Source organism: Xiphophorus hellerii, chromosome 13 (genome assembly GCF_003331165.1).
Source record: "Xiphophorus hellerii strain 12219 chromosome 13, Xiphophorus_hellerii-4.1, whole genome shotgun sequence".
Taxonomy (NCBI): domain Eukaryota; kingdom Metazoa; phylum Chordata; class Actinopteri; order Cyprinodontiformes; family Poeciliidae; genus Xiphophorus; species Xiphophorus hellerii.
The window spans coordinates 18,113,915-18,128,064 of record NC_045684.1 but is presented as its reverse complement, the minus strand read 5'-3'; the positions used below and the strand labels follow the sequence as shown (position 1 = coordinate 18,128,064).

The following is a 14,150-nucleotide window of genomic DNA, read 5'->3' as shown; positions in this document are numbered from 1 at the left end:
ACAAATGTGCAGGGGGAAAATATTTTCATGGCAAAGACTAGATATGTACTGTGGTCCAGATTCTCAGATATATTAATTTTGTTTAAAAAAAAAAAACAGTCTTTTTGTCAGGTTAACAGGCCCTTACATCTTTTGACTCACAGCTGTCCTTCCCTGTTGTTTGCAACAGAGAAAATAGGAAAACGGCAGCAACTTTTAGTGCAAGAGATACTTTATACATTTACAAGATGTCCCCATATTTGTGGAGGGTACAGTTTGATATCATGTTTTTTTTTTTAAATAATCTCTTATGAAGAAGTCTGACTGATTCTGTCCACTGACTGACGCATTGCATTTCCATCAGTAGTAATAAGGCCCCGTTTTATCCTACTGAACGCATTTGTTGAGTTTTTTCTGTCATTCAAATGATAATTACACAAATGCATTACACTTCTGCAGGTACGAACGCGAGCCTGCACCAACGTACCGCCTCGATCCAGGCGTGCACCAGCTGCTGGGTGTCCTGGCGGGCCAGCTGGCACACGCTGAGGATGGCCTGCCGCTGCTCATGACTGGTGTAGGGCGAATCGGTGAAGTCCTCGGTGCGCTCCACCAGCGTCTCCAGCTGACTGGCCATGATCTGCGGTGTCGAAGAGTGCAGGTTCTCTCTAAGGCACTCAACGCTGCCCTGCAGAGTGGGGAGCAAGAGCAGGGTTTGTATTTAAATAACATGAATAAAAAGGGCACTTTTGTGTAAAAACAGCCTTTACACACTACTTCTTCTTACTCAAAAAACAAAACAACTAAAGCCAACTCCCCACGCCCCCACCTCTTTTCCATTTTTTATTTCTCTTTCTTCAACAAAGAGCTCATTTTAAGACCATCTGCTTACATGCTGAATGATGATCAGTTTACATAACTTTTGCTAAAGTTATCCATTAAAACGCTGTGAACCCTGAATTAAAAGCAACAGCAACCTCAAGGCCTGTCATTAAATACTTCCTCTCTTTGAGGAGCTGCCCTCAAAGTGCTTTTACGCAGGTTCATGTCTTTCATCTTCCAGCAGAGAGAGCAGATTAGCAAGTGCAATGGAGGGCTTCTGTGGTGATTTACACAACTGTATTAACAGAATTACAAAGTGAGAACGTATGCACCGCAGTTCTGATGGGTTGAGTCTCATCTGAAGCTTCGACAAACAATGAATGCAAGAGTACCGGCAGCTACTCTGCAACCGCAATCTGCCTCAACTTTTCCCAGCCAAGTTTTCAACCACAAACTTCATTGTATTTTACTGGGATTTTATGTTATAAAATGCTTTTACAAATTATTATCTGAAAACTGTGGCAAATATTTGTATTCAGTTTCCGTGAGAAAAAAACAAACCAAAACAAAAAAACGGCTTCCACAGGAAATCTTTTGGGGCATGTCTCTGCCGGTTTTGTGCATCTAGACACTGAAACTTTTCCCCATTATCCTTTGTCAAACAGCTCAGGCGCTCACTCAGTCGGTATGGAGAGAATCTGTGTGCATCAAATTTCAGGTATTGCAACAGAGTTGGGTTTAAATCTGAACCATGACAGGAACATTGAAGCAACACAGAAACACTTTGATCTAATCCACTCCATTGTAGCTCTGGCGCCATGTTCGCTGTTGTTGTCCTGCTGAAAGGTGAATCTGCTGCCCCCTCTAACTGCCTTTCCTCCAGTGTTGCCGGGATACCGTGGCTAGGGGTAAACGTTTTTCAAAAACATCTTTATTCTACACTAATTTTACAGGATGTCCCACCTGAGCTGTGACTCTCTAAAGTTCCTCCAGTGTTACCATAGGCTACTAGGTTGCTTTCCTGACTGAACAGACATCCTAAACTGACCAGTCTTGGTGGTTTCACAGTTGTAGCATTTCTTCTCTTTCCATATGATGGATTGAACAAAGCTTTGTGGGATGCTGCTGTTGAAACCTCAGGATTCTGTTTTGCAACCAAGCTACGATTTTCAAACTTCTCCACAGCTTTATTCCCCACCAAACATGTGATCCTTGTCTTCACGATGCTTTCATCAGCAATATTCTCTAATAAAAATCTGAGCTCTCTAGAGAACAGCTGTGTTGATACTTATGTCAACGCAATCAGCGGCACCAGGGCAACGTAAAAGTGGTAGGAATTAAACGTTGGCCACACTTTTAAGATTTTTATTTGCAAAGAATTTTGAAAACCCTGTTTCGCCCCACTTCTCCCCTCATTACAAAGTGTGAAAAATGTCAGTGTATACATGAACACATTTGCGAGTCACTGTTTAATTCAAAAGTCAGGATAGTGTCTTTTCCAACCAATCAGATATCGGCCGAGCAACGTGAGGCTCATTTCTTTACAACAAAATGTTATTCTACCTTGAAGTCCTTGATGCTGTTGTAGATACTAGTAGGGAGGACCTTGTTTTCCCCACAGCTCCGTGCCTCGGTGACTATCTCGATGACCTGCTCCAGGGCACAGCGCATTCGGTGGAACACGGCGTCTTTGTTGATCCTCGCCGACTCGCAGTCTGGGTGCCTGAGGCAAGTCTGCGGAGGGGGTTGGATGTGAAATGTCAACCCATGTACCCTCTTCTTCTCCTCTCTCTCCCCCTCTCTTTCACTCTCACTCTTTTTTATTTCTCTTTTACTTAATGTGTCTTGACTCAATTACTGCACAGACCCAAGCATGTTGGAAAACTTGAAATTGAAGTGAGGTTTAAATTTTTAAGCTGGACATGATCAATAACGAATGACCCGAGGTCAGTTTTACCTTGGAGGCTGTGAGGAGCATCATGGTGCATTTCTCCAGCACTGCCCGGGCTGCTGCCATTCTCGCCTTCTTCTTCTCGTCTTTCAAGTCCTACAGCACAAATACACACACACACACACACACACCCACACACGCACACACACACACACACAAGGAAAATGGATGCCTTTACTTTAGTAAAGACTTCTTACAACTCTCAGGGTGTCCAAGGGACATGAGGCATAAAAAGGATCCTGCTCGGTCACCCAGATATAATCAGGATTTTTCTGCAGGTTACACATGTGCAACTTTGTGGGTTATCTTTTTTTTTATTTTTTAAAAAGAGATATTACCAGAATATTAAAAAGAAAACCTGTTTGTGTCACCCTGCATGGATTCTACATGCGAGATGCGCAGATTGAATTCTACAGACACAGGATTTGAAAACGGCAGCTGAACCAACTCCTCTGCAGGCACTTTGCCACAGATTACAAAGACGATGTGATTATCTGTCATTATTTTGCCTCTCCGCTCATCTGCTTTCAATAGCTGAAGATGCTTTTTTTTCTCTTTAAAAAAAAAAAAAGAAAGAAAAAGACATGTGCCTTTCCATGTGTGAACATGGAGAATGAATGAGGGGGTGTAAATATGACAAAAAAAAGTGGCAAATGAGAAGAGGAAGCGTTAGGAGCGACGTGACGTGCGTTTCAAAACCTGAGCCCCCGATGAAATTCAGACAGATGGATGACGGATCCTCCCTCCCTGTCTGAATAACGCAGCCGCTGCATTTCACGTCGACTTCCGCAGGCAAAGCGCTTTCGCTGCAGAGGCTGAATGTATGCATCAAAGTGGGATTATCAGTCCTCTGACAGTACAAAGTTTAGAACCCCTTCAAGTTGGAGGGTGTTTTCGAAGCACTGAGTTCATGTTTTGTTTTGCAAATGTGCTGCAATATGGCTGATAGAATGCACCACAAGAAAGCACAGGTGAGCTCCTTGCGAGACTGAATCGTGATGTAAATATTCTTTGAGGAGCGTGAGTCACAACTGACCTGTGAGTTGCTTCTAAAGACTGGCGATGCAAAATAAATATGGATAAGTAAAGAAACTTTGCAGAAAGAAGCCAGGCCTGAGAAAGAAGGCTTATTCAATTGTTCAGATATTTTTAAAATATGTAAATATTTCCATGGTTGGATTATTGATTTTTTTTCCAGAGTGTGCTGCACTTCACTATGCAGACACTGCAGTTCTCAAAATCCAGTGTTATCTCATAGATATAAATTTATGAAAAGCCCAGTTTGGTGCACAGCATTCACATGAGGAGGAAACTAAAGGTTTTTCAGACTTTACTTAAAATACTTGATAGGGTTTTCTTGATTAAAAGAAAATAAATGCAATGTAATAATTGCATTGCTACTCACATTCTGTCTGTCTCCTGTGAGGTGAGCAAACTCCACCATCTCGTTGCCAAACTGGCTGAAAATCTGCACAAACTCCTGGAAGGTGCTGACTCTTTCCAGTTTGTCAAGTGTTACAAGAACCTGAAAGAAGCAAAATGACCAGCGAGGTGAGATGATTAAGTATGTGTCTTGGAACTCGTATTTATTAGCAGATGCGGTTTCAAAACAGTGGAGGACATATGCTCACAAATGATCAAGATTAAAATTTGGACCGTGGATGTGCTTTACAAAAGTATAAATAGCTATGGAACATATTTCGCGTTTTGTCACATTACAACCACAAAATTCTGTTTTTAACTAGAAATTTGTGTAACAGATCAACACAAGGTAGCTCCTAATGGTAAATTAGAAAGAAAAGGATCCCAAAAAAAACAAAGGATTAAGTACTAAGCACCCCATTTCTGCTGCGTAACACAGCATCATGACTAAAATGAGCCATCAATTTAATTCAGGTATGTTCGAAAGGTTTTGCATTCAAAGTTTCAGGATACTATCAAAGCATGTTAAAATGAAACGCATGAAAATACAATTTAGAACCTGTGGCAAACTCTCAAACATTTATGTCTATTGACACCGTCCACCTTATCTCAATGAGCTGGGAATTGAACTAATTCACCGCTATTTGACAAAAGTATTCAAAATCTGGCATAATTTTCTCTCCATTTTAGAATTATGTACAACTTTGTGTTGCGTTATCACATATATGATGAAAAGAATACATTGAAGTTAGTGGCGGAAACCTGAAAATCTCTATTATATTAATATTCTTAATTTTAATTCTTGATATCATCACACAGATAAAATCCTAAATAAAGGGCTGCTGGGTGGCTCAGTTGACAGAGCATGTGCACCATATGCAGAGGTCGTCATGGATTCAATTCCCATTTGGTGCATGTCTTTCCCTTCTCTCCCCTCCATATTTCCTGCCCATTTACTGTTAAATAGAGGCCACTACAGGCTAAAATATTCAAGTTAAACAGCCTAAAATCTGTACTTTGGAAAACAACAGTCTATGTAAGCTGGTAAGTTAGTCGCTGAAGATTTGCTAGTCGGCAGCAATAACACAGCAGCAGCAACAGCTTTTATCTGTGCTGTATAAAGAGGAGGAAGAGATCTAATTGTGTTTGCAGGTAATGGAGAACAGAGGGCTGTCAACTGTCTATCCGAACAAAGCAAACCGGTCATGATTAGGCCCTTGTTTCCATTCTTGGCCCAGTCTGAAGCAACATCCGTATCACACTGGCTAAGAGCACAGCCTGATGTGAGAGAGACACGGTCCCTGGCCGGGTGTTTTTATGTGGTCACTAAAAGTGCTGCTTCCCTTCAATTACATCCAGGGTATTCTTTCAAAGGGGCCACTGTTTACTCAATGGGAAAATAAAGGACTCAGGAGTGTTTTCCTTGTGTATGTGATTGACTAGTTTACAGATGCTGTTCAAAGCAGCACGTCTCATTTCAGGCAGCTTTACCTTATTGCGTGATGTGATTATCTGTTTGATGACGATGCGATCGGCAAGGACGAGGACTTTAGTGACTGATGAGAGGAGCAGGCGGGCGGCCTTTACCATCCCAGTCCTGTCACTGAACACTGTGACACGCCCGTCTGTCTGAGGCTGCATGGCTGACCCCACGTCTGTCAGCTGGGCTATAGCATCGCCTAAGAAACAATGACAAAGAGGTCGAATCATGTTCACTGACTAGAATAGAATAGAATAGAAACTTATTTGTTCCTCAGAGGTAGATTTTCTACTTATAATACATAACTATGTAATTAGTTTGTCGTGTTGTTATACAAGTATTATAATGGTTAAATGCATACATTTTCAGGTAAATATCAGTAAATAGACTATCTGAGAACCAGGCTTTCATAATCTAGTCTCTGGGACATTGATTTAAAAAACAAAATGCAAAATTCAGCTGTATCTTAAAAGAGACAGTCACTTCAAGTCTGTAGCTATCCTTACTGTTTGCACACTTTTTTCCACCACACATTTTCCGTCCACTCAACTTTCCATTATTTGGCTTTTAGTGGGATGCTTTATATGTTGGCCAGTTTATTAATTATATATTTTAATTCTCTGAGAAACTGAACTTTTGGTTTTCATTACCTGTAACCCATTACTATCAACATTACAGAAATATTATAGAAATGTACCCCTCTCTGTGGTGAATTAATACAAATGTCACTTTTTGAGCTGCATCACTGAAATATATACACTTTTGAAAACATTTCGAACTTGTTAAAATGCACCAGGTGGTATAGATAAGAGCCTGTGGATTTGCTTCATTTTATCCCACAAACTGAGTCTGAATACAAAACTGAGCTGGAGAGTGTTCTAGAAACACTGGTCTCATCTTGCACCTCTTTTTTCTGAAATGTGTAATCTTACAAAGCCGACTGTTCAAAGCAGTAATTGGCAAGAGAAAAATGAATTAATTTTTTCTGATCATAGTTAAACATATTACATAATTATATCTTACATAAAATACAGTAAGAAATTTTAAATGAAACATGCATTTCTGGCTGAATGTCCCCGACCACAATCATATCAACCTAATCTTATCACACATGCATCAGTTCAAAGGTGAATCAAAACCGAACTGAGCTATGGTTTGTATATTAACTTCATGGCACCTCAGTAAATTCATATGAAAAGGACATTCTAGTTGAGATGAGAGCTGAATGCTTTAGCTGGCTCATCAGGAGGCATACTAAACCACAAAGTGCAGAGCGATTTTGCAGTTCATAATTTTGCATTTCTCTAGGGCTTCGCAAAATAAAAGAATAAAAAAAAACCCTTTAAACTTCAAAACTACAATGGAACTTTTGAGTTGTAAGATGACTTATCTTCCTGCATTCCTTATCAAAACTGTGCTGAAAGACAGCTTTTGATTTATAAGTTGGTGCAGTAGCACTTTCAGACTGCTAACTTATGAAGCCAGTCAATAAGCTTAGGAGAGCAACATTTGTCATCATAAATAACTTTAGAACTCGGATGACAAGCCGTCTCTTAGGGGGCAAAAAGTGAATACAGAAATGCTGTGGAAACTTTTTTTTTCTTACTATATTCTTTACTGTGTTTTATGCTGTGAAAGCAGAATGAGAGCTGGCTGAGATTTTCAAACATGCAATCTGGGCAGAGAGAGCCTTAAGGTTTGTGGGATGTTATGAGATCTGGATCTATAATAAGAAGCAGAATACAGGAACCTCCACACTTCAGTAAGCTGGCAAGATAAAGATGCAAACAGTTGTTAATAGTTATCTAAACTTTTTAACTATTGGTCTGACTTCAGATAAGGGCAGGTATAGGTGAGTAGTTATTTTTGTGGCTATTATCAGAATTACAAAGATCATTCATCTCTGCCTTTTTAAAATGTTCATCTTTTCTTGTTTTGCCCATTTTGAAGAGTAGTTCAGAGAAAATGGCATCTGAGGAAATCATGAACCAATGATAATGAGTTGGAAATTCCTAGGAACTCTGACAAAACAAAAATAAATATGCATTTAAAAATATATACTGTTACATTTCATTTGTTTACCCCACTCAACAGGGGTATTAAAATCAGAGGTAGTTTTTTCTAAAATTATGAGATTACCTCTTTTTTTCCTAATAAAAGAATACGCTGCTTTAAGGATTGCATATTTAGCTGTATAAATCAATAATGCCTTCTCTGTTGCATCACACAATAATGTTGAATTTTCTGCCAGCCGTCTTTTAGGGGTGATTTGCAGGTACTTTGAACTCTGAATTTCCAAATTCAGATTCAGATGAAATCTACAATAGCGCCACCGAGTTAAAACTCCAACCTGGAAAGGTCCCACAACAACCAAAAATTAAATCCAGTATAGTTTCAGGCAGCAGCAAATACAAAATGCAGTAAACGTTGCAGAAATAAAATGTTTACTTTGTCTTCTGGGGGTCTGTATTATACCAGTTACATGTGTTGCAATGTGCATCTTCATTTGTCAGCATGTTCACGTAATACTTGAAGGCCCAGAGTGAATATAAATACACAATTATTCACTTGATTTGCTAACTTTTCTTAGCTTGGACACTTGTAGCAAAGAGAAAAATATACTAGTTGTGTAGCGTGGAAACTAAACAAAGTTTAATTGGATTTAATATCATTCCCAGGTCAAAATTCTGGATTCCAGGATTAATGGAATGCAGCCTTGGTTTTAAATCAATTCTCTGGGAGCAAAAACCAATGGAGTTGTGTGAGGCAACATTGTTATGTAATGCTATGCCAGTCTATTGCTCTCCACCTCTGGGAATACATTTACAATAACAGAGCCAACTTGACCCAAAACAAAACTGCATGCTTTGTGGAGACAATTTTTCATGCTAAAAACTTCAAAGCTAAGGAAAAAGCTTGTGAATATGCCAACTATACTGAAATTTATAAACAACCAATCAAATGTCTCCAGGGGTTCACAGCTTCCCTTTTTTCTCATTCCTTATTTTTATTCTAAAAAAAATACCTTAGACGCTTCCACTACAGAGAAAACAGACTTTGGAATCAGATTGCAGAGTAGAGTCTGAAAAGGAAAAAAAAACAAACAGCTCTGATAGCAAGAAGATGAGGACACAGGCTGATATCACGTACTGCAGTTCGATTCTCTTCCTGGTCTGGCTGGTCCTTTTTAGGAAGCAGCCTGGACAAAATGATAAGTTAAACTTTGTGGCCGGGTCAGAGGAGATCCTGTCTGAGTTCCTTGACTGGGCTGTAGTAGTGAGCAAAAACACAGTCAGCACTGTGTTCTCCATATGTACATAGAACATAGGGCTTTGAAAAAAGAAACTAAGGAAATCAAGAATTGGATTATAATTCGTCTTGAATTAAAATATGAGTTTGGTGTATATATTGTAAGGTATATATTGTCTATGTATCAGAGGAATTACTACAAAAATTTTAATCCCATTTGTTGAACGTGGATAACAGCTTTTGAAATCAGCTCTTTTTTATGAATTGGGTTATAAAAATACAATCCAATTACTGTTTGTGCTTTTGTCTGTGTTAATACATTTTTAGTTTTAAATAGTACATCATATACCACATTTTTGTTTTTAATATGTATGTGAATATCATGCTGTGGCTGAACTCTTGAAGTCAACATTGCTAAGTTTTCACAATCAGTACTCGTAACACATTGAACTTAATTGAAAAAGATGAAGACTGCACCAGCCTGCACCCACTTCCCTCACTATGCAGATGGGAAATGGGCATCATTTTTTCTGCAGGATGCCAAATCTCACTAGTTATACCAATCAAGAGTCCAAATATTTGACTGGATATATTAAGTGGAAAATGCTTTCAGATTTTTTTTCTTCATTTTCTAATGGAGTTTGTATTCTAGTTTAACCTTGCTCTTATTATAATGATAACTGCAAAGAAAGGCTCAGATAGATGGCTCAAATAAACATCAATCCCTTGCTAACTACCTCTTCTCCCCCCGCTGACTGTATAAAAGATAAAAAAAAAAAGAACAAAGCTTATTCCTTTTGATCACACAAGACGTTTGGAAGTCGGATGGAAGAAAAAAAAAATTATAATGAGCAATGGTTTAAAGTTTTTTCAGGGCCAACCCAAAGGCAGAACTCTGAATGGATCGTTGTGAAAACTGGAGTAAATTAGTCACAGCAGGCATAAAAACATGCATGTATTAACACATGCATGAACACCCCGCTTCACCTATGCACACACAAACTCATCAGCTGACTCAACTCCTCCCGACAGCAGCCTCTTTGTTAGAGTTTTAGCCGTCATAACAAATCAGCAGTGTGAGAGGACTAAATGCTTTTCTACACTAGCTGGTTCCCCCAGCGTTAACCTATTGTTATAATGTTGGGTTTAAAATTTTTAGCCACTGAGACACTGTTTGCCCCCAACTGGAAGCAATGTCACACCGTTTCCAGTTTAAGGGCAGATTAAGAAATGTTACACCTAAATTTGAAATGGCAAAACCTAAACCATGAATCTTCTTCCCGAGGTGTTAGCACAAATGCTAACCTGTGTTTTCTAACCATAATAGTGGCTCGTTTTTCAAAAATGTAATAACGTAGCAAACAAAGCTTTGCTTAAAAGGTCCCTCAATCTTTACCGTGAAATGTACCCCATATGTGACAACTGTACAAATAGGACTTGCAAAAACATTGAGTTTGGAAAATTTTTTCAGAGTATATGAAGAGAAATACTTACCAAAAAATGGGGTAAAATTATCTTGCAAACTTTATTAGACTAAGTACAACGTCCATAAGACTGAGGCACATTTTTAAAAGTTAATTTAGGATTATTTAGTCCCTTGCTGGGACTAAACAAGAATATACTCTGGATAGGATAAATTTGTATTGTAGTGCAAATGTTTTTTAAAGGAAGTAGAAAAATAGTAGGAAAGGAAAGAGGCGATACCATACATAGAGTGGGTAAGTGTAGTGATTGCTAAACGTTTTGTCCTTGTAGCTTCCCTTTTTGTACCACCCCAACTTCCTGCTAGCATCCATGTACAGGCGTGTACACACAAGGGTCCCTGTGCTTGTGTGTGTACAACTACAAAAGAAAAACTCAAAGTAATTTAGGGTATTATAGAAAGACATGATGTTCTAAGAAAATAATTCTTCCTTGTCACCTTTCTCCACATTTAGAACATATTGATCATCAGATAAACCTGGCGGCCACAGATCTTTTCAACAGGTGGAGAAATGTGAAGAACAATGTGAAGTCAATGTCCAGCCTGACAGGTGTTTTTCTTTTTTTTTCAAAATTAAAGTTCACATGGAAACCTAACCTGATAACTGCACTAGATAATAAACATCAGTTTATGAACATTAGTGAAACAGGACACGCATATTTTCACAAGAAGTTGTAAGTAAATCCATAACTGTGCACATCATGACCTTGACTTTTTTTTACTTTAAAAAAACTGGCTTGCTAATCCCAACATAACATTTTTCTAAGTTATTACAGTAGTTTGTAAACCATATGCAAGTCAGTACACAGCATAACCTTGCTAATATAATTGCAGTGAATGAATATGTGTACAATATTAAAATATTTCTAATTTATAAAACACTTTGTGACCTAAACTTTTGATCTGTGAACAGATTTTCATCAACGGGAACGTCCTCCTCTTCGTCTTCTTCGTCCTCCCCTCCTCCCTATTCTGGGTTTATTATACTGCATTACCCATGTAAACGCAGCATCCTGGGGTGTTGCAGCTGTTTTTTCATCCCCAACTCAATAACCAAATTGTCTTTATTATTTTGTAGATGTGCCTACAGATTTGACAATGACTTTAAAGATATTTTTCACATTTTTCTTCACTTCCATGCAGCAGGAATCAAATGTTTACTTGTTTTGATGATGTGAATGGCATTTTTTTTCTTCAATTTTGTATATTTTTTTTAGAGTTACTGTTTATAAATGTAATCATTATTAAAACCTGGACTCTGCCAAGAGTTTGCCTAAACTCTAAAGGGCAAACAAAATATTAATAAAAGGCTTTTCGCCAAAATGATTTTGGTGCAAATACAGCAAATTAACCAAACATGACTTTCTACAAGTCTTTACAATAGGAGCTTTAAAAATAAATATTTGGGTCATCCTAATACTGAAAAACTTTCTTTAGAAAATCTGTCTGATTCATTTAGGATGAAGCTAAACCTATCAATCTCTGCCTCCCATATGAACCTATTAGTTCTGATGAGACAGGAACAAAATGCATTTTACAAATGCTTTGTATAAACTTGACTTAAAAAGAGACGTCCAATACAAAAGCTTTGGGGTTTTTTCGCCCTCAATTTAAATCCAACAGGTTGATATTTCTTTACCATTGTCCAATAACCTTCAATTATAGCCCATTATCCATGTAAAGGCAGATTAATTTCCTCTTCTACACAACACCCTAGGGTGCTGCAGCTGTTTTTTTCTCCTCGCCTTCATCCCCAACTCAATAACCACAATGTCTTTAGAGCACTCTGGAGGTCTTCTGGTGTAATACTGGGTGACAGCTCGGTTGTCCAGACTAATCGAAATTTGCTAAAATTTGATAACACTGTGAAGCCTGAAGGTGACGTGTCTAAAGCTTTATGAAACTGTCACACTTTGGCTTAGCAAAACACTGATGAGCAACTCTTAGCTTACTGAATGGTCTGCTCAGCACAAACTGTCTGGAAAAGCCCAAAATCTCATAAAGCCTTTTTGTGCTTACAACAAAAAGATGGAGCGTTATCTAAAAAGAGACTCTGTTAGTATTGTTTATTTTCTGCACAGCAAAGTGTCATTTTGAAACAAAGCAGGAAAAATGTTCACCATTTTATGAAGTATAAACACACAATTTAGATAAAATGTTAAGCACCTGCAAGGTACAGCTAAAGGATTCCTACCTGCTCTGCGTGCTTCAAAGCACGCCTGACCCATTTCATCCTTCAGCTCCTGGTTTTCTGAGGCTATGGCCTCCCCAACGGCGACAAAACGCCCCACTGCCACGCTCACTGCCTGACCCACTCGGTGAATCGCTGCCAGCGTCCGCTCAGATTTCTTTGGCCTGTCTTTGTGGTTAATCAGCGTCGTGATCTGCAGAAATTTTAGGGGAAAGACAGAAGGGAAATGAGGATTTGTTTTCTATTAAAATAAGGGTTAGAGTTTTATTTTGAACAGAAAAAGCTGCTCAGTGCTATATGATTTTGGACAGCCATTTGTCATTTAAACTAGTTTGGTGGAATAGTACTCTTATATCAGTGATCTGTTCTCTTGCAGGATATCAATGTTTACTGTACATCTGTACAGTAAATCAGGAAGGAAAGTCATAAAGAAAAGCAAACAAGGAATGAAAAAGAATACTGAAGGACCCAAGAATTTATAAAATATAAATATGAAGAAAAATTACAAATATTCAAAGCAGCTGTTCTTGGCTCCATATTTAACACTGTAGGTAAGTACAGTGTTTAAAAGATTAAATTTTAATCTTTTAGAAAAAGAGATTTGCACATGAGCAATTATATCAAATAGTATTTCAACAGAAAAACAGCTAAAATGACAGACATGTTTAGGGTTTCTTATTCAGTACAGTCTAATCCAGGACAAGTAAGTGGAAACACACTGATATATGTCCTTTTGGTAATACATATCAGTTATAAATAGATAAAGTCAGTCATTAAATATTTATTGGCTGTGTCTTCTTCTCTCCAGCTGTTGTTATTGAGTGTATGAATGGATGTGTGTATGTTATAAATCATTTAGTTCTTTAGGAGGCGGGTGGTCCTTTTAATTGGCACATGACTGTAGGTGGTCCATGAGGGGAATCGGTGGCTACAAATTATTACAGAACAACACATTTAAAAGACTAGTCCTTGTTGAACCCTGATATGTCTGGAGCAACTTGTTGATTTGTCATGGTCTTAAAAAGTCAAAGGTACCAAATTAATAAGACTTTTATACATTCCATATTATTCAAACTAAGTTTCAGAGAATCAACAGAGATTTCTTGAATATATGTATTGTGCGCCATCAGTCAGCACTGTGTGATGGTCAAATGAGAGAACTTATTTAAATCTAGTTAAAACCATTGATTGAAAGTTACAGTCATGACTTATCAGAAGAGCATCACCTACTGACCGATTGACAGCAAAGCTCTCAGATGTGTGAAAAAAGCTGCAGCAGCAAGCCCATCTTCCCATGAACTAAACCTACCAGACTTTATGCTAACACACAGCTAGAACAAATAAGTCAACATTAACTTACTAGGCTCCCAAACATATTTGGTAAAAAGGTTAAGTATGGCAGTAAATAAGTAATACTCTAAAAAAAAGCAAGTGCTTTTACTCTATAAATGTATGTAGCTGGTAATAATTGATATTTCTTTTGCTTAGATCATTCATCATGGTGTACATTTCTTCTGCTAGTCAATTTGAAGTGTGCAGATAGTCTCTTACACATTGATTCTCTCAGCCTATT

The 14,150-nt window shown here is 38.2% G+C and overlaps 1 protein-coding gene across 4 annotated transcripts in view; it reads right to left on the bottom strand.

Annotated features, from left to right (window-relative positions):
* ctnnal1 (catenin (cadherin-associated protein), alpha-like 1) overlaps positions 1 to 14,150 on the bottom strand; it is a 53,962-nt gene that overhangs the window by 13,507 nt on the left and 26,305 nt on the right. For all 4 annotated transcript variants that reach the window (XM_032581294.1, XM_032581296.1, XM_032581297.1 and 1 more), the window contains exons 2-7: positions 12,581 to 12,770; positions 5,666 to 5,853; positions 4,158 to 4,277; positions 2,759 to 2,848; positions 2,365 to 2,535; positions 467 to 667 (exon numbers count right to left, since the gene is read on the bottom strand). In XM_032581294.1, the coding sequence (XP_032437185.1) occupies positions 467 to 667; positions 2,365 to 2,535; positions 2,759 to 2,848; positions 4,158 to 4,277; positions 5,666 to 5,853; positions 12,581 to 12,770 (960 nt within the window). The remainder of the gene's footprint in view (positions 1 to 466; positions 668 to 2,364; positions 2,536 to 2,758; positions 2,849 to 4,157; positions 4,278 to 5,665; positions 5,854 to 12,580; positions 12,771 to 14,150) is intronic.